Raw genomic sequence first — 26,262 nt, forward strand, 5'->3', positions numbered from 1 at the left:
ATACCAATATAATCCACCTCAAGCAACAGAACACCCAGCTGTAGACCCAAAAGTGATATTGTTTCTCAAGAATCTGTTCTCAACCAAAAACGGCCAAGAGTAGGAAATAGATAAAAGCTTAACAGGTAGCCTAACACTTAAGTTACAAGAGTCGCAATGAACATAAGTGAAATTGCCATTTATGAGTACAAGTCCATTATGGCACTGCAAATATAATTTGTTTGTGAATGACTCCCCACACTGGGATAGAAAGATCCCAAGGGCAATAAAACAAAATATATACCCTTATTAAGGTAATACCTATCAAATGCTCTCACTTCAACAGTTGGGCTGTGCACTGTGCCATTATCTTTGATGCCCGAGTTATTGAATCTGTCATGTAGAAATTTTCTACAGCTGATCCAAATGGTGCTATACTCACCCTCTGGCTAAACTGGGGCTTCACTGCACTGGAAATTGTGGGAGGTTCTCTTTCGTCCAGGTGCAACAGGTTTGGTGCCACAGACCTGATCCGGGACCTGACAGCCCCAAGTGTATCATATGGTAGCCGTATTCCAGCCACTTCTGAAATAGCCCTAATTATTTTCCAATCATCCCTAGCATCTCCAACTATTGGGACTGCAGGCAATGTCTCTTGACTGCATCCTTCAGTATTTTCATATGTCCCTTCTTTCTCACTGAATGCTGATGCTGGGAGTATGACGTTGGCTCGATAGACACTGCGGTCACCATGGTGCCCTTGATACACCACAAAAGCATCACCTGGGACCTTGTCCATGTCCACATCATCAGCACCCATCAAATACAAAAACTTTGCAGACTCAATGCTGTTGCCAGATTCTGGAACAAGCCCAAGATCTAGAGCTGCAGCTTGGGCAGCATTGAGAAGCAGAACATTGAGGCCATTCGAGTCAGGTTTAACCACCTTTCCAAGCTTAGCAATGGTTTCAACAGCAGATAGTATTGCATCTTTGTCCTTGCGTTCAAAGAGCCCAGAACCAACAATGACGGCAGGATTTTTGGCATGCAAGAGTGCCGAGCAAAATGGATGTCGACCCTCCGCAATTTCAAGAAGTGTTTGAGGGCCTGTGCCAAGATGCTTGTGATCATAGTTCAAATCAGTTGGAGGACCAATGTAGCCCACCTTGGCTTGGGTTGCACGCACAGTCTTGCGAATTCTCGCATTCACCATAGCAGCTTCAACCCTTGGCTGGAATTTTGTCAATAAACACAAGGTTAGGAACAAATCCACGATATATATATAAACTAGGAAGTTAGGAGAATATCAACAAATGCATGTGAATCCTTCATGTTGGGCCACATAGCAGACTCGTTTGGATCCCAGAACAATGACAATGAACAATTCAGTAAGACATGAATGCAAATAACAATACCTCAATTGCTCTGGGGGTTATTCACAGAATGCAATGTTATGGTGAAATAATTGGGATCTTTTTCATTTTCATTTTCTTTTTGGTACCTAAACCAATTTGATTCAACCCCAGAAAGAAACAAGAATACCTACTTAGTAAAATTCCATTACACTGTCTGGACAGCTTTGTACCCATAGTAAGTTCGGATACAACAAAAAGGGGGAGCAGATACCGTAAACGGGTTAGACAGCAATAATACTTTTCAAAAATCTGGCAAAAAAAAACAAATACGGCAATAATACTAAGTGTTTAATACAGTTCCCTTATAAAATACAGGAGTAAAACACAAGTACGTATTCACTATGCACCAGGCATGTACATCACCTAATAAACAGAATAATAGCATGTAGACAATGATTTTATCAAAAGAAAGCCTCACAACTTAAATAAACACTAGTATCGATGTTAACAAAAGAAAGCAATTCTTATGCAGTATATGTTCCAAGTATCCATGTTATTGTTCTCTTGTATCCATGCAATACAGGACAGAATACCCTACTTTCTTCAATCAAATGCCACAACTAAAAAACAGTATAGAATAATGCCTATACACATAAAATGTTTACCACTGTAAACTTAGCTATTAGAGAAGAAACACATCATGTATTTCTGGTAATGGCAGCCCCATATGTTTTATGGATCTGAACTCAAACTCACAAAGAAACCTTCCAAGTAATTCCATCAGATAGATAGATACTCTAAAACAATCTCTACTTGCAAAGAAACCAATCCACAAGAGGGTAAACCAAGTCTATCATTGAATATAGCAACTTCTTTGTTTAGGTTTACTAAAAGAGTCTAATGACAATTTGTTCCATGAGGTCTTTTAAGTCCCCCTTGCAACCATGGGTAATTCATAGCTCAAAGAACAACCATCTGATATGATATTGTAGAAAATGAATGACTTGGACCTTATCCAATTGGCTTCCAGTGCCTCCTCACACAGGAAATCAAAACACTGAATTTTAAAAGCGTGCTCAAAGAAACAAATTATGCTAGCCATGTCTGCATGGTCTCTCTGCATCGTAGGAGCCCTTCAACTAGAACAAACAAAGCCCCAAAATTATTGCAACTATGAATCAGACAAGCTCCACTTCAGAACAAAGAAAACCCCAAAATTATTTTACCAAGAAGGTTCCTTCTAGAAGGCAGGTTGTGGTTCCTGGAGCAAAGAAGACAAATGCTGAAAGGAGAAACGGTAATAAGGAAGTGGCTTGAAGAAGAAAGCAACTCTAGCAAAACAACTGCTCAAGTTATCTCATGGATGGTTCTTAAGATACTTGGAATATTCATTGAGCAATGGTTTTGGATTAAAATGAGGGGAAGACGATGATGGGATCCCAGTGATCAATGACATATTGGGCTGCCAAATAAACTAAGAAATCAGGGATTGGGAAGAGACCGGAGATTTAGTAATCAGTATAGGATACGGCATCGGTCTCGGCCGATACTGATCCAACCATATCAGATGGATTTGCCACTGGGTTCATTTAAAAATCGGAATCTTTTACCATTTTACCCTAAGTCCATACCGATCCACCAATATGGTATCAGCCCCTGCCAATACCAATATGAATCGGCCAATCTGGCCAATCCGATACTGATTACTAAAACCATGGAAGAGACTCACCTGTACCAGAGAAGGGGAGAAGATGAAGGGGCTGCTGCAAGGCTTTTGGAGTTAATTTGTCCTCGGCTGGGGCGCAGCAATCACAGTCGGACACGGAGAAGAGTAAGCGGCCAGCAGATCGAGAATTTGAGATCAAGGTTAGGGTTTCGAACGTAAGAGGATGAAAGGGGTGAGGATTTAGGGTTAGTAAAGACTTACGTTAGTTTTTTTTTTTTTAAATAAAGACATGATTTTTAAAATGAATTAAACGTATTTCACACATAATACGTGTTTCATACGTGCACCTTAATAAAATACACAAATTTCAGCATATGAATGGTATCATTTGTTAAAATACATTTTTTTTTTCAATTATATGTACTCGTATGTGTATTTACTAACTATATTTGTACCTATCTTGATGCAGTCCAATTGCATCCAAACTCAACAACTAAGCCTTTATGGAGTTCTACCCGCATCAAGCCCACAAAGCCACTTGGCCCATAAAGCAAAGGAAGCTCATGACTAACACTTTTAGTCTTTATTATGCAATGTAAAGGTTTAATCTCAGCTATTAAAAGCTCAATTGAAATCGACGGCTAAGAGATATCGTAGGAGATTTTAGGGTTTGATATGTGGAAAACTTCATAGTAGAAGATGATGTGGCATCCTCCTTGGTGATTGTTTCAACTCCCATAGTGGAAGATGATGTGGCAGCCATTCTCTCAAAGATTCTCTTGGTCCAAGCTCCTTCAACTACTTCTCCCAAGAGTCTTCTTTGAAGATTACAAAGTTCCACTTCAACCTTGGAGCTTGCATCAAGGCACATTGGATAAGCCCCTATTTCTTGGAACTTACTTTTATTTATTTATTTTCTAGAATTCTCTTTTTCTTGGAATTAAGCATGTAATCTCAACCCTTGAAAATCAACGGTTGAGATGTCGTAAGAACTTTTAGGATTTCACTTGTTGTGCCTTTAAAAGGCCTAACTATCTTATTTGTAATGGAGACTAGAGATTTGTAAATCAAAGTTGTTATAAACATTCCCTTGAATCAAGATGTGTTCTTGAACCTTGAAGAGTTTCTCACCATCCTTGAAGAGTTGGTACTTTCCATTGTGTTACTTGCATCCTAGAAGAGTTGCAACAACACTCTTGGTACTACTATACATCCTAGAAGAGAGGTGTTTCAATCCTATATTTATCCTTTTACAAAAACCCATAAAAAACACTTGTTGTTTTCAATTGTAGAATTCGGATTTGCAGAAGTTCTTTGTTCTCAGATTATTTGCACCAATTTACAGTCAGAATCTAAGGAAACTTTCTTGATGAAAGTTGTAGCCACGGGAATCCTTGTTAATTAGGATTTGAAATCAGGTCATTATGACTTATATTGAGAAAGTTGTGCTTATTTTACCAAGCTTGCGCGTTTCTGAACATTTCTGTCCGAATTTTGCTTTCTTTATTGTTTGTTCCATCACTCTCCCGATCCTTTGTTCAAGTAGCCCAGTTGAGGCTTACATCATATCTCCACTATATGACCCACCATGCTAGGACATTCTCCCTTGTATTTTTCAGCAGTTGAGTGCATAGTTGTCAAGGCGTCTCCAAGGCATCCAGGCTCTTTCTTAGGTCCAAAGCGACTAACACACCTTGTTGACACCATAGTTGTCAAGGCATCGTCTTGGCGTCCAGACGGTTTTATTGAAGCCTAAGAGACCGTCGCCTTATTGCAAAGCACCTTGCACTGGTTTTATTGGTATCGAACCCGGTTCTAGCACTTATTTATGCCCAATATCATTAAGTAAATGTTTTTAACTTAAGATATTATTCATAAATAAGTAAATACCCCTTATTTGAATCCAATAAAAATAGTAAAAAAAATAAATTCCAAAAAGAATAAAAATCAAACCCCCCCGGGTTCAGGAACAAAAACTGGATTCTCGACGGTAGGTGAAATTTTCAACTCTCAAATGCTTGGGGTTTTTTCAAATTTTTAAAAATTTATAAAACTTAATATGGTCAAACATTGTTAAAAACCAAAAGAGCGGTAAAATATTCATTTGTTTTGATACCTACAAAAATATTTTCATTTAAAGTGATTTTGACAACATCCACACAAAATAATGTTTGACCAGAACATCAATATAAATCAGATTTAAGCAATCTTGAATATGTTGGAAAGCTGGTTTAGTGCTCTACCTAATACAAAAAGTCTCATGTAAAAATAAATGACTTGACTAGTCAAACATCTTGGAGAACAAGAACATTTCTCTAAATCGAGAGCAGCTCAATTACTTATGGATAATATCATATTTTCTAAGAACAGTACAAACCAAATGTATGTTTTGATTGTTTCAAACTTCCAACAGCTTGCTTCTTCAGTTATGCCATCTTGTGGCTCCCTTCCCACTCCGCCTGGGATGTGGTTAGACATAAAGGGACCCCATGTCCTTGGCACAAAGTAGTCTGGTTTAAAGGGCACATTCCTCGCCATAGCCTCACCGCTTGGCATGCCCTAGCAAACCGTCTCCCCACTCAAGCATTCCCCATTCATCGCCACATGCAGGTCTCTCCCAACTACTGCCTTTGTTGGAATGGGGTTGAAGTTGCAAATCACCTGTTCTTCACTTGCCCCTTTGCTTCTTCCATTTGGACCCGTGTTCTTCGCCACTGTTGGCCTGGTTGCCGAAGCCCTCTTTCTCTCAACAAGGAATGGGTTTGGATTGACATGACGTTCGGAGGTAACTCGATTTGTGATTCGGTTGGCAAGATTGCCTTTTGTGCCACTATCTCCCACATTTGGATGGAGCGTAACCTTAGAAGATGGACAACCAACTCCCGCTCCTTTGACAAGATTTGGAAGGCCATCTTTTTTAACGTTTCATCTAAAATTAGTTCCCTGCCTCTCGCTGATGTAAAGGATTCTCCGAGGAACAGGCTCATTGTTGTCTCCTGGGGTCTTCCTATATCCATTTTACGCCCTAGCTAGCTCCTAGCTTCGGTTTTGTTTGCCCTTGGAATTTTTGATGACTTTATATGGCTTGATGTTGATTTTTGATGATATAAGGTATATATTGTAGCAATAATGCTAGAAAAGAGGAGGAATAAAAATTAACACTTGGGTGCCTTGGACTCTTCGCCTAAGCGCTCTCTCACACACACCACCATTGCTGCCCTCAGTGGTGATGACCTAATCCACCGAGAGCCGTGTGTTTTCACTTTTTTTTTCTCTCTACTATTCAGCCACATGGCCTGAGAGAGGTAATCCTTGGTTACAGTTTGATTCGGTGAACTTCTACTGCTGCAGCACTTTCATCAGGAATCTTGATGCTATATTTCAGCCCGTACTTGAGTTTCTTCTTTACTGTAGCATGTGCTAGAGGATCTCCATCAGCTTGTGTGCAATTCTAGATCAGCACCAATGTCAGATCTCAGTTTCCCATCCACTGGAACTGAAGGAGTGAGTCGTGGGCCTCATAGTGATTATTCTTCATTCCCTGTTAGATATATAAAGTTGGATGGGAGCAATTATTTGATGTGGTCTCGATCTTGTTTCTTATCTATTGATTCCCACTGGTATGTCGGGTACCTTACAGGCGAAACCAAGAAGACTACTACTGCTGGTTCGTCTCAGAAAATATAGAATTCTGATAACTTACCCGTTATGTCCTTCCTTATCAACTCTATGAATCCCAACATTGCACGAGGTTATGTATTGCTGGATACTGCTACAAAGATCTGGAAAGCTGACAAAGAGACATTCTCAAGTTGGGAATGATGCTCAAGTGTATGAGTTGTGAAAGAAGACCCATGAAACCAAATAGAAAGAAATGACTCTGTCACAGTATTTTTCTGAGTTATGTGGTCTGTCAGGAGTTTTATGACCATTTTCAGGCCACATGTTCCACAGATGCCGCCAATTTCAAGAAGCGTGAAGAGAAGCTCAGGGTATATGATTTTTTGGCTGGTCTTAATATTGAGTACCATCAGATTCGTGCCCAGGTACTTAGCCGTGATCCCTTTTCATTTCTGAAGCAATCTTACTCTCTGGTTCAGTTAGAAGACAGTCCTCTTACCGCGATGTTGCAGCCGATCACACAAGAGCATTCAGCACTATACTCTAGGTCTGGTTCTTAGTCTCGGGGTGGTTTTACACACACTAGTGATCGTTCCACTTTTGAAAGGGAACCTGTCAAGTGCAATTATTGTGGTAAAGAGCAACATACAAAGGAAAAATAGTTGGAAACGTCATGGACGACCAACAACTTCACATGGTCGTGGTTGGTCAAACAACGCTCATGCTCACCATACTGAGACATCTGATTTTGCAACCATGGGTTCCTCTCTATCACATGATGAGCTATTGACTCTCAAGCATCTGATGACCAAGTTAGAGCTTTCATCACCATCTTCACCATCCTTTGCCTCGGCCCCAACCATTTCTGATTCCTACTTTGCTCATTCAGGTATTCCTTTTGGTGGTCATTGTGCATTTGTGCCTCGGTAGTATCCCGTCCTTGGATAATTGACTCAGGCCCTACTGACCATATGACTGGCTCTCCTAGTGTATTTTATTTCATTCTGATGTTTGGGGCCCTGCCCATGGTGTCTCTGTTTCTAGTTATCGTAGGTAGGTTCGTTACCTTTATTGACTGCCACACATAGACTACTTGGGTTTATTTGCTGCATCATAAAAATGAGGTTTTTCGATGCTTTCAAATGTTTCACAGCATGGTTCAAACCCAATTTGATGCCAAAATTAAGATTCTTCGTAGCAACAATGATAAAGAATACACGGAAGGACCTTTTCAATCCTATCTTGTCTATCAAGGTATTATACATCAAACCAATTGTGTTGACACCCCCGGCTCAAAATGGTGTGGCGGAACGAAAGAATTGCCATCTGTTGGAGGTTGCTCGCTCCCTCATGTTTGTGATGCATGTCCTGGCTTAGTATTGGAGTGAGGCAGCTATAATTATCAACAGAATGCCTACGGGGGTTCTGAATTTTCGTTCTCCACTTGATGTGCTCCAAGGATCTTCTGTATTCATTGTCCCTCCAAAGGTCTTTGGTTGAGTTTGCTTTACACGGAATCATCGACTTCACGGCAAACTTGATAATAGGAGACTCAAGTGCATTTTTAGTGGCTACTCAGCTACACTTAAAGGATATAAGTGTTATCATCCACCATTTCGCCATGTGTTGGTGACTCTGGACGTGATTTTTCATGAATCTGAGGTCCATTACTCATCATTGGCACTTCTTCAAAGGGAGCCTATTACACTACCTAGGGTAGTCTTACCTATTGACAATCCGTCATTGCAGGAAGATCCTTTAGTTGAGAAGGACCTTCCAGTTCAGGGGGAGGAAACAAAGGAAAGGGAGACAAGGGAAACTGATCGACCACTGTAGATTTATGTTCGCTCTCGAAGACAGCAAGTAGATACCACCACCACTCCACTTACTCTACCCAACCAAGCGCCATCCTCTGATCCAGGATCAACTCCATCTGGTAATTTTTTCCCTACTAGTGCTAATGACCCTTCCCTTGATTTATCTATTGTCGTGTGAAAGGAAATAGGGCTTGTACTCAGCACCCTATATCTCATGTTGTTTCATACAATTATCTCTCCCCTTCCTATCATGTTGTTGTGTCTTCCTTGTATTCTGTTTCTATTCCTCAAAACTGGCAGGAGACTCTTGCAAATCCACGGTGGAAAGAAGCTATGATTGAAGAGACGAAGGGACTTGAGAAAAATGACACATGGGAATTGGTGTCTCTTCCTCCAAATAAGAAACCTATGAGTTACAATGGATGGAATGGTGGACAATTATAAAGCCAAGCTTATTGAGAGAGGGTTCGCCCAAACCTATGGGATCGATTACCATGAGACCTTTGCTCTAGTGGCGAAAATGAATACAATTCGGGTCAACCTTTCATGTGCAGTTAAACTGGGATGGGAACTACAACATCTTGATGTCAAAAACACATTTCTTCATGGCGAGCTTGAGGAAGAGGTGTATAAGGAGATTCCCCTAATTGTTCCATGTAAGAAAACTCAGGGCAAAGTTTGCAAACTGAAACAAGCATTATATGGGCTGAAACATCACCCAGAGCTTGGCTTGGGCGATTTCCTAAGGCTATGTTGTCAGTTGGCAATAAACAAAGTAATGCTAATCATACATTGTTCATCATGATCAAATTACAAACCTTATAGTATATGTTGATGACATTGTAGTCACTGGAAGTGATCCAGCAGAAAGACTGAAAACCTATTTGGGAAAGGAGTTTGAGATTAAGGATTTGGAAAAGCTCAAAGCTACGCTACTTTCTTGGCATTGAAGTTGCTCGTTCCACAAAAGGTATTTCTCTCTGAAAGGAGGTACACTATTGATCTCTTATCTGAGATAGGGATGCTAGGATAAAAACCTACAGATACTCCTATCGAGGCTAACGCTCATCTCAAGAGCAAGGATGGTGAACCAATTGATAGAGATTAGAGGCAGATATCAGAGGTTGGTTGGGAGGTTGACATACCTTTCACATACTCGGCCAGACATAGGCTATGTCGTGAGTCTGATCAGCCAATATATGCATGATACCTATTCCACACACTTGGAGGATGTGTTTCATATCATGCGCTACTTAAAGTTTGCTCCGGGGAAAAGTGTGTTGTTCTCTCCTGATGAAAGGAGGTCTACGTCCAAATATGGTACCTTTGTTGGTGGCAATCACGTCACCTAGAGAAGCAAGAAACAAACTATGGTTGTAATGTAGTCCTAGGTAGGAGTAGTCCCACTAGGAACCAGGGTAATAGGATCATCAAACAAGGCTGGCCGATTGGGGCAGCTTAGGCTAATTAGGGCAGAATTACGGTTAGGGTTAGGGTTTCGAGCTAGGGTTTTATTTGGTAATGATGTGCAGGTTTTTATAAGTCTATTGGTGTAGGTTTGGATTGATTTGGATGAAGTTGGAAATCTAGGGTTTCGGGTTAGAGGCCTTGTAAAGATGGAGTGTTTTCAAGATCTAGGGTTTAGGGGTGGATTTTGGGAAAGGGGTTTATAGGGTATTAATGGGCATGTCTAGAGGGCTATTATGGTATAAAAAGGTTAGGGTTTGGATGAGTTTTGAAATTCTGCAATTTATGGTTAGGGTTTTGATGGACAGATTGGGCTGCAACTGAGATCGAGTGAAGGGATAAGGCTGGACAGATTTTAGAGTGAGGCTAGGGTTATGGGAATCGATTAGGGTTAAGTGGAGGATTAAGAAGAGGAATTAAATTGCAGAATAATAAAACTACTTACTTGAATTAACACTGATCTCCAACAGTAGCAGATTGAAGAAAAGCTAAGAGAGGACCTCCCGATCAACAAGATGCAAGGAGTTACTGGGGATCCCAGCCCTTCAACCTTGATATTGCTCACAAGGGGGGGTCTTGATATGACACACACGACAGTCTCTGAAGAGAAGAAGCAAAGACAGCAGCAAAACAATATTTTTTATTAATCAAATTCGTATTCAATACTCGACCCCCTTAGAACCTTATATAAGAGACTCAAAATTAGACTCCCTACACTAAAAATGAAAGGCCTAACCCAATCCTTAACCTATTAGGCAACTTAAACTAATTAGAAAACTAAAATACTAAAAGAAATGGACTCAAAACATGGCTGGACTTATAGAATCCTAATCCAGCCCAATTTACATCACATGACTACTTAACCAAATCACATGATCACTTAAATTGAACCAATTGGATGCAATCAATTTGAACCGGTTCAATTAAAAAAACATAAAAATAAGGGAGAATTGCCTAGATCTACTAAATAGAAAAAAGTTTTACAAAATTAGTAGGTGTAAATTATGTTTTACAATAATAAGTTACAATGTTAAAAAGATTTACCAACTCCCCATAATAGCAAAAAAAGTTTACGGAACAACCTAAAATACCCCCAATACCAATATCGTTCTCTCTCCCCTTCTTTTTTCCTTGGACGAATGAACGCCACTCCCACCTCCATGCAAAGCTACCCGCCACCACCATCCACCTCCTCCTTCCCCTGCAAACTCGCCCCCCGCCGCCACCATGCTCCCCTACAATGACTTCACTACCTTGATCACCCAACCACCAAAGGAACCTAAAGGAGAGTCAAAAGCTCGCCCTAGTCTTCAATGGATGTATGGGGGTGAACTTGCTCTAGCGGAGGTTTTCATAGTGATTAGTCAAAGCACCACTAAAATGCCTGTCGAGCATGAATTGCCGGAAGGGTTTTGTTTCATACCAATCCACCTTTGTCGGAGAAGACACATAACTTCCTCCATCAAGAACATCTACAGTCATCTCCTTTGTTTCCTGATAAAAAATTACCCCAAAATTTGCAATCAATTTCCAAATGAAAACAGGGCATTGGTGAAATTATGTAAGAGAGTAGTTCTACGAAGTGTGAACAAGAGAATTGTGATTGGATGACATTGGGCTTTTAGGCGTTACGGAGTGGGAGAAAGTGGATCGTTTCTCGGGCTATCCCTTCTTCTTCCTCCATTTTAGCAAAATCATTAAAAAAATTATTTTGTTTACTTCTTTGAGAGAGGGACACACATACAAGAGAGAGAGAGAGAGATCCCATGTGTAAATGGATTTTTTGGATTTGACGGAGATCTTATGGAAACCAGGTGGACGAGCCCTCTTTACAAATTTCACTTTTGTTTGCTCTCTTTCTCTTATCTTCTTCTTCTTATCTTTTCCCTTAAAATTCTTGTTTGATAGATTGTGCGCTGGTGAATATCTTCTTTTCTTTTCCTCTAAAATTTCATGGAAACTAGGAGGGAGTGGTGTTCCTTCGTCGAGGAAGAAGATGATAGAAAAAAAAAAAAAAGGGGAACAGGATGTGTTAGGGGTATTTTAGGTTCTTTATTTAGCCTTTTTAACTCACATGGGAATTTGGTAAATTTTTTTAACATTGTTACTTATAATTGTAAAACATAATTTATACCTATCAGTTTTATAATTCTTTTTTCTATTTAGTAGATCTAGGCAATTCCCCCTGAAAATAAACTAAGTATTGGGCTAATCCCGTATGCAACCTATGTACCCCTAGTTTAGGCTCATTAAAGTGGCCTAATACATAGAAAACCCTTGGGAACAAATGCCCAACATGTATATAAGCCAACCCTAGGCCTATTTCTAAAGAAATAAGCCAATTTCTATGATGAACCTGCATCAGGTTGCTAGGTCCAGTGCAGAAGTAGAGTTCCGGGCTATGGCCCATAGTATGTACGAATTATTGTGGCTACAGAGTCTTCTAAAGGACCTAGGAGTTCACGTAAAGCTACCAATGATGTTGTACTGCGATAGTAAATCAGCCATTAGCATTGCTCATAATCTAGCTCAGCATGATAGGACAAAGCATTTGGAGATTGACCGTCATTTCATGAAGGAGAAGTTGGATCAAGGAGTTATTTGTGTCCCCTTCGTTAAGCCAGGAGACCGATTAGCTGATGTTTTTACTAAGGGTCTAAGTGTTAAGTTGTTTAACCCAATTGTGTGCAAGTTAGGCATGTGTGACATATATGCACCAACTTGAGGGGGAGTGTTGTAATATGGGTATCAGGGTATATTTGTCCTATAAGAATATGTAAGGGTATATTCTTCCTATAAGGGTATACTTGTACTTGTAACAAAGGTTTAAAGTATCGGTATCGGGTGATTTTAAGAGACATATCATATCGTATCAGAGATGCACATCGAACAATACAGATATGAATAGCAATTGACAAGATACACATGGGAAAAAAACTTTTGGAACAAAAAACAATATAAATAAGCAATATATAACAAGTGGCATGCAAAACACTAAAATGGAGAATAATATATAACCAAACAAGTGCATTAAATTGAAATTGTTGTAAAAGATGAGGTTTCTTACATGTTGTAATCGTCTATAGCCATGAAGAGTATTGGATTATGCAAAGGATGATGTTGTAGCACTCCTTGATTCGTTTTTGAGTCAAAATGTGTGAAAAACCTAGTTTGAATGCAAGATTTTAGACTCTTGGTTGAGAGTTTTCCTTTATTTTTCCGTTAGAATAGGAGTTGTATCGAGTCTGTGAATGAAAATGGCTTTTGTATGGAATGTATTGATGGTATCAATACGTATCGGTATGTATCAAGCCATATCGGCCGATACGTATTAAACCACCCACACAACCCTTTACTGGATGTATCGATGGTATTGACATGTATCGGTCATATCGGCCGATACATTTTGATACAATTCGAGACAAGTCAATTTTTTTTATAAAAAAAAAAGAGAGAGAGAGAGATACGTATCAGTATTTGTATCATATTGGTACTAACCGATACGATATGTATCGATACTTTAAACCATGCTAGTAACTATTCTTCTCTATTATAAATAAAGAGTGGCTGCTGTCATATTGACACAAGCCCATATTCCCCAAATTACATCAGGCAACTGGTCATCTTACGTGTCAAGGTTCCCAGACCAGACCCAAGGGGAGAATAAGAAGAATGGCGTGATCTATTACATGAATTGTAACACGAGCATTCTGGAATTTCATATTTACAATAAAATCAATATTGGAGGTCATGAGAAGGGTGTGCATAATCCTACTTTCTTTGTCACTTCCATTTTGCATCTCTTCTCTCGTTCTAATGACAAAAAGAAAATAAAAAAGTGGGAATGGGTTGAGAAGACGAAGAAAACATACCCAGAATTAGTAGTAAACATACTTGGAATTTTCACTGAATATTGACAGCCAAGGCCTCAACCTTGGCACCACGACAACTATTAGACATATATAAATACACAAGTCATATAAGACTTGAAGAACTTACCTTAGGAAGATGTTAGGTTTGACATCAAACCTTGGGGCAGATAACCATTCTCTAAATCCTTTATTAAAGGAAACCATTCCATAATAACAAAATATCTGGAAACATTTCATATATAGCCCACAGGCATAGCTTCTAGGTCATTCCAGAACTTAATCAAATTTTATTATTACTTAGATTCAAGCCACTAAAATATCCTATCGGAACTAGCAGTTAAAATCAAACCCCATGTCAACTCAAACTCAGGTCCTATTACAATGAGGACTGAAACTACCAATTAAACTTGAAAACCAAACACAACTTCAATTAGAATCCAACTAGAGTGATGCAGATCCTAGCCTCCTCGAATTGAAGAAGCCACCCTAAGCCTAGGGTTTTAGTAGGAGCCTTAGCTTAGTTTATTTCTATACTTAGTTTTTATTTTGTGTGTTTAATTGAACCGGGTCAAATTGGTTGCATCCAATTGGCTCAATTGGTCTAATTTAAGTGAAGTGATCCTATTGGCTAAGAGGTCCTTATATCCTATTGGCTACTAGGGAATCTTCCTTTATTTTAAGTGAAGTGATCCTATTGGCTAAGAGGTTCTTATATCCTATTGGCTACAAGGGAATCTTCTTTATTTTTAAGTAGTTTAAGTTGCTTTTAAGTCAGTAGGGGTAGAAGAGTCTTTTCTTTTAAGTTTTTAATATGTTTTAAAAGTGGTCCACCTCTCCACGATTTAAGTTGGAGATTTAAATTGTAATAGATTTAGGAATAGGCCTTTTGGCCTCTTATTTAATGAGAATCGTGGAAGAGGCTCCCCCACCAAGTTTTCTGTTTTAAAAAAATCGTTTCCTGCTGTTAGCCTTTGCTGCTGCTGCTTCTCTCTTCAAGAGACATGTCTTGTGTGTCATATCAAGACCCCTTGTGAGTCATATCAAGGGTTAGGGCTGGTGGACTCCGGCGACTCCTTGCATCTTGTAGATCGGGAGGTCCTTCTTCTTCTTCAATCAAGTTCCTTCAAGGTTGCTGCCATTGAAGTTCTTCCATTACAAGTAAGTGATTACAGAATTCTGCAAATAATCCTTCTCTTTTTATCTTCTAACCTTGACCTACACCCTCCCAATCGATTTCCCATAAACCCTAGCTATCATAAGTCTGTCCAGCCATTATCCTCCATCAGTTCTCCAAAATCTAACCACAGATCCATCACAGCAGCCCCTCCACTCGACTGCCATCTCAGCCCCAACTTATAACCCTAATCCCCTCATCCCTCTAAAACCCCAAAACCCTAGGATTCCCAGATCAGTCACTTCTGCCCATCAATTCCCCTCCATATGCTGATCGAATGTTCTTCCCCCTCATTGGAAAACTCAACCAGAACCTGATCCCAAACTTCCATCTTAAAACCCTAGTTCTAGACTAGAATCTAAAACCTAAAACCCGAAACCCTAACTTAGAATTTCTGAAATTTTAATTTCTTGTTTAAGCCTAATTAAAACCTACACCAATAGACTCCTAAAAACCTGCATATCATTACTATATAAAACCCTAACTCAAACCCCTAGTTTTAACCCTAATTCTGCCCTAACTTGGCCTATGCTGTCCCAATCGGCCAGCCCTAGTGTGTGACCCCATTACCTGGCTCCTAGTGGGACTATTCCTACCTAGGACTACATTATAGAGCTTCTTAAAAGGCACAGAATACCAAGGGCTATACATAAACCTATGAATCATTGCAAACTACAAGCGTAGATGCTACTGAACCAAAACAGTTGATTGAAGTAGTGACAGAGGTCATGAGTAAAATTCAAGTGGCCAATCCCAATTACTTGGGATAAGGTCTAGTACTCAAGTTGCGTAAAGTTGACTTGACCTGTTCTGTCCCATTATGTGAAGATGATAAAGAAATCTTATGGATTAGGAGTTCTTCTCAATTAGATCAGGTCATGGTATAGGATGATTCCTAGCATCTATGCCATTCACTGCAGGCAACATTCAAAGGAATCCAAAAGTTCCATACAACATCCCAAGTCACGTTTGACTGAAATAAATGTAAATATAATGAAAGGAAAAAAAAAAAGTAAATGGAAATTTTTTTGAACATCCTCATATATCTATCTGGTAGCGCTAAAAATAAAATAATTTGGAAAACATGAAATTATCAATATATCTAAGTAAAGAAACATAAATTGAGATGATGTTATGTATGTATAGAAATTGTCTACTTGATGCAGAATCCCAACAAGAAGAAAAGAAGAGCCTGTTGTTTTGTGTTTGGTTCAGTTTTATGGGTCAACCTGAACCTACAGTTCAATAATGGTTCAAGTGAGACTTAATTTTAAGTCCCCAACAGATTATATGGGTCATGGACTTAGTATTTTTAGGTTTTCTACTGTAAGGGGTCAATTCAATAAACCTAAATATGAGGGATTTGAGTCCTATCCGGGATTAGGTGTTATTTTCTATTTTCAGAGTCTGAGTTTGTCCAGCCTCTACTGTGGTGTTTCAGTAGGTTTGATTGGTGGTGATTCCAATAAAGGCTTTGGTGGTGATTCCGAAGTCATATCTCTTCTGTTCTTTATCTTTTTCCTTTGTTCTTCTCCATTCAACTGATGTTAGTTTTCTGTTCTCTCACCCTGCGGCTAGTAAGTTTCCACTTTCTCAATCCTGTTTTAATGTGCATGACTTACTATTCTGTTAGTTGGTCTACTGCCTGTTTATTATCTTCAGTTTTCTGCTATGTTTTCCACAACTAATTCAAGCCCTGTTTCAGTGTTGTCTCAGATCAGAAGTTTCCATCGATTCTGAGACTCCAGTTGCTGTTTTGAGTTTAAAACTTCAGTTTCCAGAAATTGGTTGCTACTTCGATTTCTGATTTTGGTCGGTCGCTGAACAACTCCTAGATTTCATTTTCCATCAGGTGCTATTTTCATTGAATACTAATTCTGTTTCATCTCGTACTACTTTCTCCACGTTTCTAATTCAGAACTCACTTGCTATTTCTGTCCAGTTATTTTCTAATTCTGTTGACCTGTTCTATGTTCCTCTTGTGAGTCTCACTTTCCAATCCTTGCATTCTAGTCACTATTTTCTTTTAGATCCTAAATCTACATTGTATTATAGTTGCTTGCTATTTCTGTGACTTAATGATATTTTAGTATCTGACCATTGGATTTGAATCGATATTTGTTGACTTGTTCCCCATCCCTACTAGACCACGATCAAGGATTCGACTAAATCTGATCAATTTTGATTCTGTTATCCAGTTTTGCCTCCTGTTCCTTACCTGAGGCTCTACATTTCTTCTTGCTTTCTAATCCCCAACCCTTAGGTGAATGGATATCCATTACTACCAGATGAGAAAATTGAGAACTCCAAATAATACCTGGGTGCCAACCAAAAGGAAAACATCTGCCTTCTCAAGGCCAGAGATGCTACTATTTAGAAGGAATGCTGACCGCAGATCAGCCTGAGGATTCAACCCATTTCCTTCACACCATATGTTGTTTGATCCCATCCTGTTCAAGAGGTCTTTCAGTGCCATCATGGACTCTGCATCTGACAGCTTACCAGCAACTCCAACAATTTCCTCAGGTTTAACTTGGTGGAGAACCTCAGCAACCACAGCAAGGGCATCGCGCCAGGTTACTGCCTTAAAGCGTCCATCTGGGCCACGAATCATAGGGTCATTTAGCCTCTGTCTTTTCAGCCCATCATAACAGAAACGTGTTTTATCTGAAATCCATTCCTCATTAATATCCTGCGAGGGTAAGTCAAATTGGTCAAAATGTTCAAATAAAGATGCAAGAAGACCACGTACAAAGAAACTGCTAGGCAATCTTACAAATTCCACCACAAAGAATTCTATAGATACATTCACCAAATGAAAGAACTTTATATAAAGGAAAGATTGAAAATAATAGTCTATCTATTGCAAAAAAAAAAAAAGCACATACATCCTGTTAGGAGAAACCCTAAAATTCATAATCATGCCTTAATCAGTAAATCCAAAAAATTACAACCAGCTCAGAACACCGAAAATCTGAAAGAACAACACATTGAAATCACACAAATCAACGAAAACCCCTTTACTCTGCAGAGTAAAATAACAAAAAATACACCAGTTTTGCCTTTTTCAAATCAATAATCTGATGAGAACAGTTTAATTTCAGTGGCTTTATTAGAATATCCAATAACACGGGATATTCACTTTCTTTTAATAGAAACAAGAAAAATATATTAAAGAACACTCAAATCTGTTTGTAACCTCGCTTTTCAACCATGGTCCTCATATTGTGCTCATGGAGATCTGTGAAACCACACAAAGATGAAAAAATTAAGGGAAAAAAAGTTCTCTCTCCCCCCCCCCTCTTTTGTCTCTTATGGTGATGTTATGGGAGTTGTAACAGGGGCATCAGTAATCAATCTGTACATAATAAGCCAAAGGGAGAATATGTGGGTGCAGTAACTGACCAACGCAAACCTGATCAATATATCAGCTAAAGTTCTCATCAGATCCGCAATTCCATGGTCCAATCTAGAATCATGACAATTTGAGTCCATTTAGGTAAAGCTATCTAATCAACTTCATAACTCATTGGAATCTCCGGTTCAGTGGCCATGCCTTGGAGCGGAGGTGAGTTGAGAAGCGGAAGAACACCTTGAGCGATCATGTCGAGGTAAAGTTTTCAAATCAACATGGGTGGAAAATCCTAGGCATCCAAATGGAATTATTTTTGCCCTCACCAAGATCCATCTGTAAAGAGACTATGGGTACAACTTCTTTTTCTAACCAGCATGGTTACAGAAAGGGCCCAGTAATGAAGATAAAGACAAAAGGATAGAAAACAGGGATATTGGATCATCATATGTGCACCATCTGGACACCAAATAGGCAAATACTTCATCTAATTAAAACCTAAAAAAAAAATATTAATTCTTGTCAGAAATCAGTCAAGACCTAAACACAACCTAAGAAAGCCCTCGAAAACTTGACAAACAACAAGAGATCCATAAATTGTGCTTAAGATGCAAAGCAGCGAACTTGAGCAGAACCAGGAGAGGGAAGCCACAAAAAAAAATTCGTCCCCTCTACCAACCACAAACATGTAACATAACTCCTCCCAAAACAGTTTTTTCCCTTTGCTTCAAGTGACAACCTAAATATCCTCTCTTTCTCCTACAGTAATAAAACCATCTTTGATCAATGATCCTCCTTGGGGAATGAACAGAGAGTGAGGGAAAATATCTACCACCCTGTCTATTATCAATTGATAAATCCACTCAAAATAATGCAAAGTATAACCAAATCAAGCAAATTCATTACTAGAAACAAAACAAACTCCCTGAGCCACAGGTCATGACAGTGAACCAAAGAAAACAAAGTGGGTTTCCCCATGAGGATGATGTTGGCTGACTCCTTTTATAAGAAACCCTACTAGAGTAATTTGTTGACTTCATTGGACTTTCTAGCTGCTGGCCTTTTATCTGGCATGTCTATTTGATTATGGTCGATGTGGCTCGTAAGAATTAGTCATACAATTGTCACCAGCAGGAACTACAATGGTGAACAATCTACCTACATCCATTGGACATGAACTGCATCCTCCATAGGTAGTTTGTGATCCATAGCAGCTTCAATTAACCTCAACCATCTTCACCAAACACCCTATTAAACCCCATCAAGCGAAACAACAGGATTTTGCACCAACAGAAGTTGCACCCTCTCCACCATCACCAAAGCATTTGCACCATAACCTACGCCTTCACAGCTACTTCATTCTCTTTGAATAATAGATTTCCTTGCAAAGATAGTACTGTTACAATATCCTCCTCCGTTTTTCAGCCTCTTCTTGGTTTCCATCTGTAACAATTCCTGTTCCAAGTTGCAACTCTAATTTCAACTCAATCACATTCTCTCACAATATTAGCATCTTCCACCTTACTCCAAAGATCATGTTGAGCTGTCAAAAAGACTCAACTAACTGAAATATTAATTGCAGTGGTTGAGGACTGGTTGGGTCTGTTTCCACTATTTCCACCCCCCAAGAAAAAAAAACAGCTATGTCTTCAATACTGATAGAGATTCGGGGCCCTAGATTTTTCAATTAACAGACCCCTCAGCCCTTATTATTTCAGCTTTTATTACACATATCAACCCCACTCCCTCACATGATTTTCAATACGCAGGTTCAATTGTTGAACCCCTACAAACAATAATACACTGAAACAACTGAGGCATGTTTTGCATTTTAAAGCATCAGAGATGTTTTTCTTCTTTTCTCCCTCGTCCATGAGATGTTTAATAACAGACAAACAACTAAGCCTTATCCCAACTAAATGGAGATGGCTACAAGGATCCTTACCCTCCAATCAACTCTATTAGAGGTCATACTTGATACAAGACCTAAGCTAAGCATGTCTTTCCTCACCACTTATCTTAAGATCATTTTAAGTCTGCCTCTGGCTCTTATAGTTCCTTCAATCTGAATCAAATCAATCCTCCGTATTGGAACATCCAAAAGCTTCCGTTCAACATGGCAATACCACCTCAAACAACTTTCTCGTAGCTTATCATGTATCGGAGCTACTCCCAAATCAGCTCTAGTATGATCATTCCTTACTTTATCCAACCCAGTTGTACCACTCATCCATCTCAATATCCTCATCTCCGTCACACTGAGTTATTTATATGATGCTTCTTAACTGCCCAACATTCCGTACCATATATCATAGCTGGTCGTATGATTGTTCTATAAAATTTTCCTTAAGTATTAAAGGAATAAGTCGATCATAAAGACAATATGGACGTACCACTCCACTTCATCCATCCTATTTTAATTCTTTGTGAAACATCATCCTCTATATCACCTTTTTTATTTATGATTGAACCTAGATACCTTAAATAATCACTTTGCGGAATCTCCCTCTCATCAATTTTCACCGACTTATTATCCATCCAAGTGTAACTAAAGTTACACAGTACATGCTCTGTTTTTGTTCTACTCATCTTAAAAACTTTTGATTCCAAGGTTGATCTCCATAACTCCAACTTGGCGTTAATCCCTGCTTTTGTCTCATCCACCAAAACAATATCATCAACAAAAAGCATAAACCAAGGAACCTCATCTTGAATGTCCCTGGTTAAATCATCCATGATAAGTGCAAAACAAATAAAGGCTTAAAGCTGATCCTTGATGTAACCCAATTGCAATTGGGAATTCACTACCTTGACCCCCCAACAGTTCTTACACTAGTCACCACACCATCATACATATCTCAGATGCAGATGCAAACACAAAAATAAGAACCCCAAGGTCCATTGAACCCAACCATGGACCAAAATAAAGTCTTCCAAGGCCCAACTGTCCCAATTGGAAATTCTTAAGTACATCACTGTTGATGCAGCATTTGGGCACTAGCAACAATGCCAAGAGGAGGAGAAGAACCTGAGGTATTATGAATTTCAGAACTCCTAGTCTCTCATAGAAGTCCTAGATTCTCTAGGAATTCTATTCCAAGTCAATTATGGAATTCTATTTAAGTAGAGTTATGGTTTTAATTTCTATCCTATGTTGACTATATTTATTTGTCCTAGTTCAGTCTGGAATAGGATTCTACACGTCCAACCCTGTTTGGTTTTATTTTTTTCCTTATCAAATCAAATCCTAGAATTATTAGGAATTTGAATCCATTGAACATTCTAAGTCTGTTCAGTTTTTGAGTCAGTTTTGGAGTTGTTCTAATTTTTAACTCTATTATTGGTTAATTAAGTAGCCAGTTTGATTACTAGTTTGGTCTAGGCTATATCTAGTCATGTTAGGAGTCATATTTGAGTGTCCATATCTATCTATGTAGCCAGCCATTCAAGCACGTGAATTGTGATGAATTGATGAAAGGCTTTTCCTTTGTCTTGGTCTGTGGAATTCAGGTCTGTTTACTCTTACAGGATTCAAGTGCGTTTTAACTGCTGTAACATTCAGCAGTGACTCTGATGGGATTCCAGGTTGGGGTACTAGTGGGATTACAGCCCTACAGCTAAGATGGATTCCTGATTATATCTTCCCTTTCTTGTTTTTTTTTCCATTGATATTCAGGTCAGTTTCTGCACTTTTTCCATACCCTGTGCATGCTATTTTCCCTTCTTTCCTTTACATCTGATTTGTTTTCGGTTAGTTGTCAATTTCCTCCTACATTTGGTTATACTCCTTACATAGGATCCTGTCGCAAGCTGATCTCCCCACTAGATCTCATTGGTTCAAGGTCAGCACCATATTAACTATAGATGCACAAGCATGAAAGGGAGACCCAAAGAATTATAGCATTATTCAGCAGATTATGTTCTTGGCTTCCCATGAAAGTTCCATGGGTCAATTTCAGGCCAGTAGAAAGATGTAGTCTGTTATGAATCATAATTGTTTGTGGCAAATCTACTGGCTAGGTGTCAACTGGCTGTGGAATTTTTACACAGAGAGCTGTAATTTGACTATGAATTTGAGTTGACATACATATTTCACTTGCTACTTTTATTTGATTGGAGAAGTGGTTAAGCTTGTGAGAGGAATCGTCTAAAGTTTAAATCTGAATATGAATTTGATTTAAATTTTGAAATATAGTTTTCACTTGCTACTTTTATTTGTTTGGATAAGTGGTTCAGCTCATAAGGGGAAGCGTCCAAACTTAAAAACTAGAAAAGGATTCTTAGAACTGCTTTGTAGTAATTTAGTTGGATTTGGTTAATTTAAAAGTCTATTTTCTACATTTTAGCATGTCTGAATAATTAATGCCTAACAAGTGCAGAATGACTAGTTTCAACCCATTGTAAGCCTATTAAAAGGCAAGGGGAGATCCAAAGCATCAAAATGATGTAATGCTGATGTTGAGTATCGAATTGAATCCAAGCTAAGTTGCTGCCATTTCCTTCCTCTTTTGCACTCCTAAAGAAATCTTAGTCATGATGGTTGCCACACAAAACCATGAAATTGGGCTGTTTCCGACACTGCCTCGACTCTTCTTATCTCATACTTGCTTCCTATTGCTGTTTAGAATGGTTAGTTGAGATGGTTACTTACCCTTATTGATTGGAGAAGGCAATAGTGGAACAATCTATTGTTTCCTTGTATTCAGGGCCCATTACCAGTGTGATCTTTGATTTTATTACCTCAAAATAAACAAAGTAAAGCAATTTGGTAAAAGTCAAAGGTGGGTGGCAGATGCTATTGTACAACGTATTTAGCAATACCCAAAGGAAGATAGAGAGGGAATATTAGCATGCAATTAAGTTCACCTCATTCAACCGTGGGAGGATTCTCATGACCTCTGGACCCCTACTATCAATCCTAATGTTGGACCCAACCGCATCTGTAACATCTATACTCTCTGTGCCCTTTAACTCCCAATTTCGAGCTTTAAAAGCAAATGGCTTTGAAGTCAGAGCACCCACAGGGCATATATCTATCACATTTCCAGAAAGCTCACTTGTCATAAGTTTTTCAACATAAGTCCCAATTTCTTCTCCGCTCCCACGACCTAACATGCCAAGATCCTGAACTCCAGCAACCTCGGTAGCAAATCTGACACATCTGTAGGAATAACATTAAATTTACATTAGAATTTCCTTGACAGTCAAGACACCAAAATATACATAAAACAATAATTGTTTATGGGAAAAAGAAGGCTGTCAGGCAGTGCAGCGCCTACACCCAGACACAGGAAGGGCAAAATGACTCCCCCCAAAATGAAAAATCACACCCCTGTTGGATGCCCCTGCGCACACTCTCATTGGCCCCCGCACTGGTGCAAGGGCAACGCAGCCTGGCAGCAATCCCCCTCCCATTCTTTATATTTAAAAGTTCTAGATATATTATTAGCATTTCCACACAAATATGTCATCATTCAAGTACATTATAGGATAAATTAATTTCAAATAAGATATCAAATATTTAAACTCAGTGATTTTGCTCATAAAGGCACATATCTGAGCCATTTTCCTAACTAATGAGTGCCTACCATAACCTGAGGTCCTGAACCAACCTTTTCAAATGTATCCAAGAAACTTAAACCTCCAATCATTCACTTGCATGAAAAAACAACCTAGATGAAATACACAGACATTTAATTCACAAAAAGGGAAGATAGAACCATTCCCTTGAAGAAAAAAAAATGGTCAAGGAGTGGGTTTTATATGATCTTACCGTTGTTATATCTGGATCCCAATTCGGTCCCAGATTATAGATCGATACTTTGAATGAGAAGGCACTTCATAGATTTTTTTTGTAATCATTCCACATATAAATCAGTGAATGGTCCATATATGGTAATAAGTCAACTTAATTCTCGTGGAGATATATTGATGATGCACATGTTTATAAAAATTTTACCGATCTACAGCAACAGATAAAAAGGAAGAAGGCTTCCTAAAATTCAAATTTCCCTTCTTCTTATCAACAGAATGGCCATTATTAACAAGTAAATGTGCTCTGATAGATTTAATCCCCCAAAATTAAAAATAAATAAACAAAAAGTGCTCTGATAGATAAACCTACAACTCAAAAATGTCGTGCCAACTAAAGCACTGGTATTAGGGCATGATGATTGATAACTATTCAAAATGGTGCTCCACAATCAAAATGGAATCTTATTTTTCTTTTTTCTTTTGTTAATATTTGATAGGATAAATTTCCAAACATCTAAGAACCATTCGAAGCAAAAGAATCATAGAGAGCAATGAAAAGGAGAGATTATGTGCGATGTAGACCTTGTACACTGGATACATCGAGTCATCACAGTCTTCACCAAGGGGCCGAGATTCTTATCAACCACTGATCTCTTCATTTCGGTAAAGCGGCCCCGATCGGATCCAAAAGCCATTGACTGGTCCTGCAGATCGCATTCTCCACCCTGATCGCAAATCGGACAATCTAATGGATGATTCATCAGCAAAAACTCCATAACCCCTTCGCGTGCCTTCTTCGCAATAGGTGTATCAGTCTTAATTTTCATCCCTATTCACCAAATTCTGATAAAGATCAGAAACTAATAACAATTATATTGAAATGAAGTGTTAGATTGGATTTGATGGAGTCCTTTACCTGGAAGGGCAGGCATGGCACAAGAAGCAACAGGCTTGGGCGATTTTTCGACCTCGACCAAGCACATACGACAATTGCCTGCGACGGAAAGGCGACTATGGTAACAGAAACGAGGAATGTCGACACCGGCGATCTCGCAGGCCTGTAAGACCGTCATCCCTTTAGGGACCTTCACGGGGTAGCCATCGACAAAGACCTCGATTGCATCGTCGGGTTTGGTGAAATGAACCCTAGCTCCAGCCAATGGTTTGCGAGGAGGAAGCTCTGGTGCTGGTTCAGGCTGCGCAGCTGCGGCTTCTGGGTTTTGAAGCTCCGTAGTCGAAACGATCCCTCTGATGATAGCATTGCTGCTAGGGTTTTGAGATGCGAAAGCCCTTGGCAGGCGATTCAGTGCTGAGGTCCTCGAAGCTCTGAGAGCTAATAAGCCCAACCCCATCTCTCTTCGTCTCTCTTTGTCTCTCTCGCTCTCTCTCTCTCTCTCTCTCTTGATTTATAGTCTACAAATATATGTGACAATCGATTCACTTCGCCATGGAATGGAAGCACGCATTTCGCGACACGATTTTGGGCCTGTTTTCTTTGAAGGGAAGAGAACCACCTAGTGCACGTTAGCACACTACATAGGTTTCATAGGACAGAGATGACTTCATGATTTAAAAAAAAAAAAGGAAAATTACACTACCATCCCTTGAGGTTTATATTAAATATAAAGTGACCCCCTGTGTTTTTAATTTATACAATCATACCCCCTGAGGTTAGATTAATTGTTACAGTCAACCTCACTCCGTTATATCATTCCTGTTAAATGATACGGTGTTGATTCATGACTTAAAATGACTAATAAACCCCTATTAGGGGTTTGAGCTTACCACCCCCTTCCCCTACCTTATTACTCGAATCAGAATGAGGTTTAGGGAGCGCATGGGTTTACCATAGCTTCGGAGGAGATTTGAACCACGGGAGCACATTTCAGAACCGCTTCAATGAGATTCATGAGTCGGACAGGTTTGCCTTTGCTCTTGCAGAGCTAATCCGAGTTTCTCGTTCTGTTTTTCACCTGCCCGAAAAAAGGAAAAAGGAAGAAAGCCCATTTGAGATTAATCCTTCCTATTAGCTATAATAAAATAAACCGATCGATCTCCAATGCCTGCTTATCAATTTGAGCAACTACAGACTCAGAAAACGCCATTGACAGAGGGTTACTTTGAGAAGAAGAAGAAGAAACCAGGGGACTATTTTCAAAACCCAGATTGTGATTTCTGAATAGATTGATTTTCTGTAACTGTTGC

At 39.2% G+C, this 26,262-nt stretch overlaps 1 protein-coding gene across 1 annotated transcript; it reads right to left on the reverse strand.

Annotated features, from left to right (window-relative positions):
- Nucleotides 1-9: 9 nt before the first annotated feature.
- LOC122653484 (NADH dehydrogenase [ubiquinone] iron-sulfur protein 1, mitochondrial) lies at nucleotides 10-25,493 on the reverse strand. The gene is made up of 5 exons (XM_043847331.1): nucleotides 24,974-25,493; nucleotides 24,640-24,886; nucleotides 23,170-23,464; nucleotides 17,269-17,643; nucleotides 10-1,210 (listed from the first exon to the last, which is right to left on the reverse strand). The coding sequence occupies exons 1-5, from the start codon at nucleotides 25,407-25,409 to the stop codon at nucleotides 314-316; spliced, it is 2,250 nt and encodes a 749-aa protein (XP_043703266.1). The 5' UTR covers nucleotides 25,410-25,493; the 3' UTR covers nucleotides 10-313.
- Between the last annotated feature and the right edge of the window lie 769 nt (nucleotides 25,494-26,262).

The sequence above is a fragment of the Telopea speciosissima genome, chromosome 3, assembly GCF_018873765.1.
Source record: "Telopea speciosissima isolate NSW1024214 ecotype Mountain lineage chromosome 3, Tspe_v1, whole genome shotgun sequence".
NCBI classification, from domain to species: Eukaryota; Viridiplantae; Streptophyta; class Magnoliopsida; order Proteales; family Proteaceae; genus Telopea; species Telopea speciosissima.

What these genes read in the sequence shown, in the direction of transcription:
- LOC122653484 (XM_043847331.1), bottom strand. Translation starts at nt 25,409, where the DNA reads ATGGGGTTGGGCTTATTAGCTCTCAGAGCTTCGAGGACCTCAGCACTG. An exon ending in CGATGTATCCAGTGTACAAG is followed by an intron (nt 23,465 to 24,639) that starts GTCTACATCGCA and finishes TTATTCCTACAG; the next exon opens with ATGTGTCAGATTTGCTACCG. An exon ending in TCCTTTTGGTTGGCACCCAG is followed by an intron (nt 1,211 to 17,268) that starts GTATTATTTGGA and finishes ACAAAATTCCAG; the next exon opens with CCAAGGGTTGAAGCTGCTAT.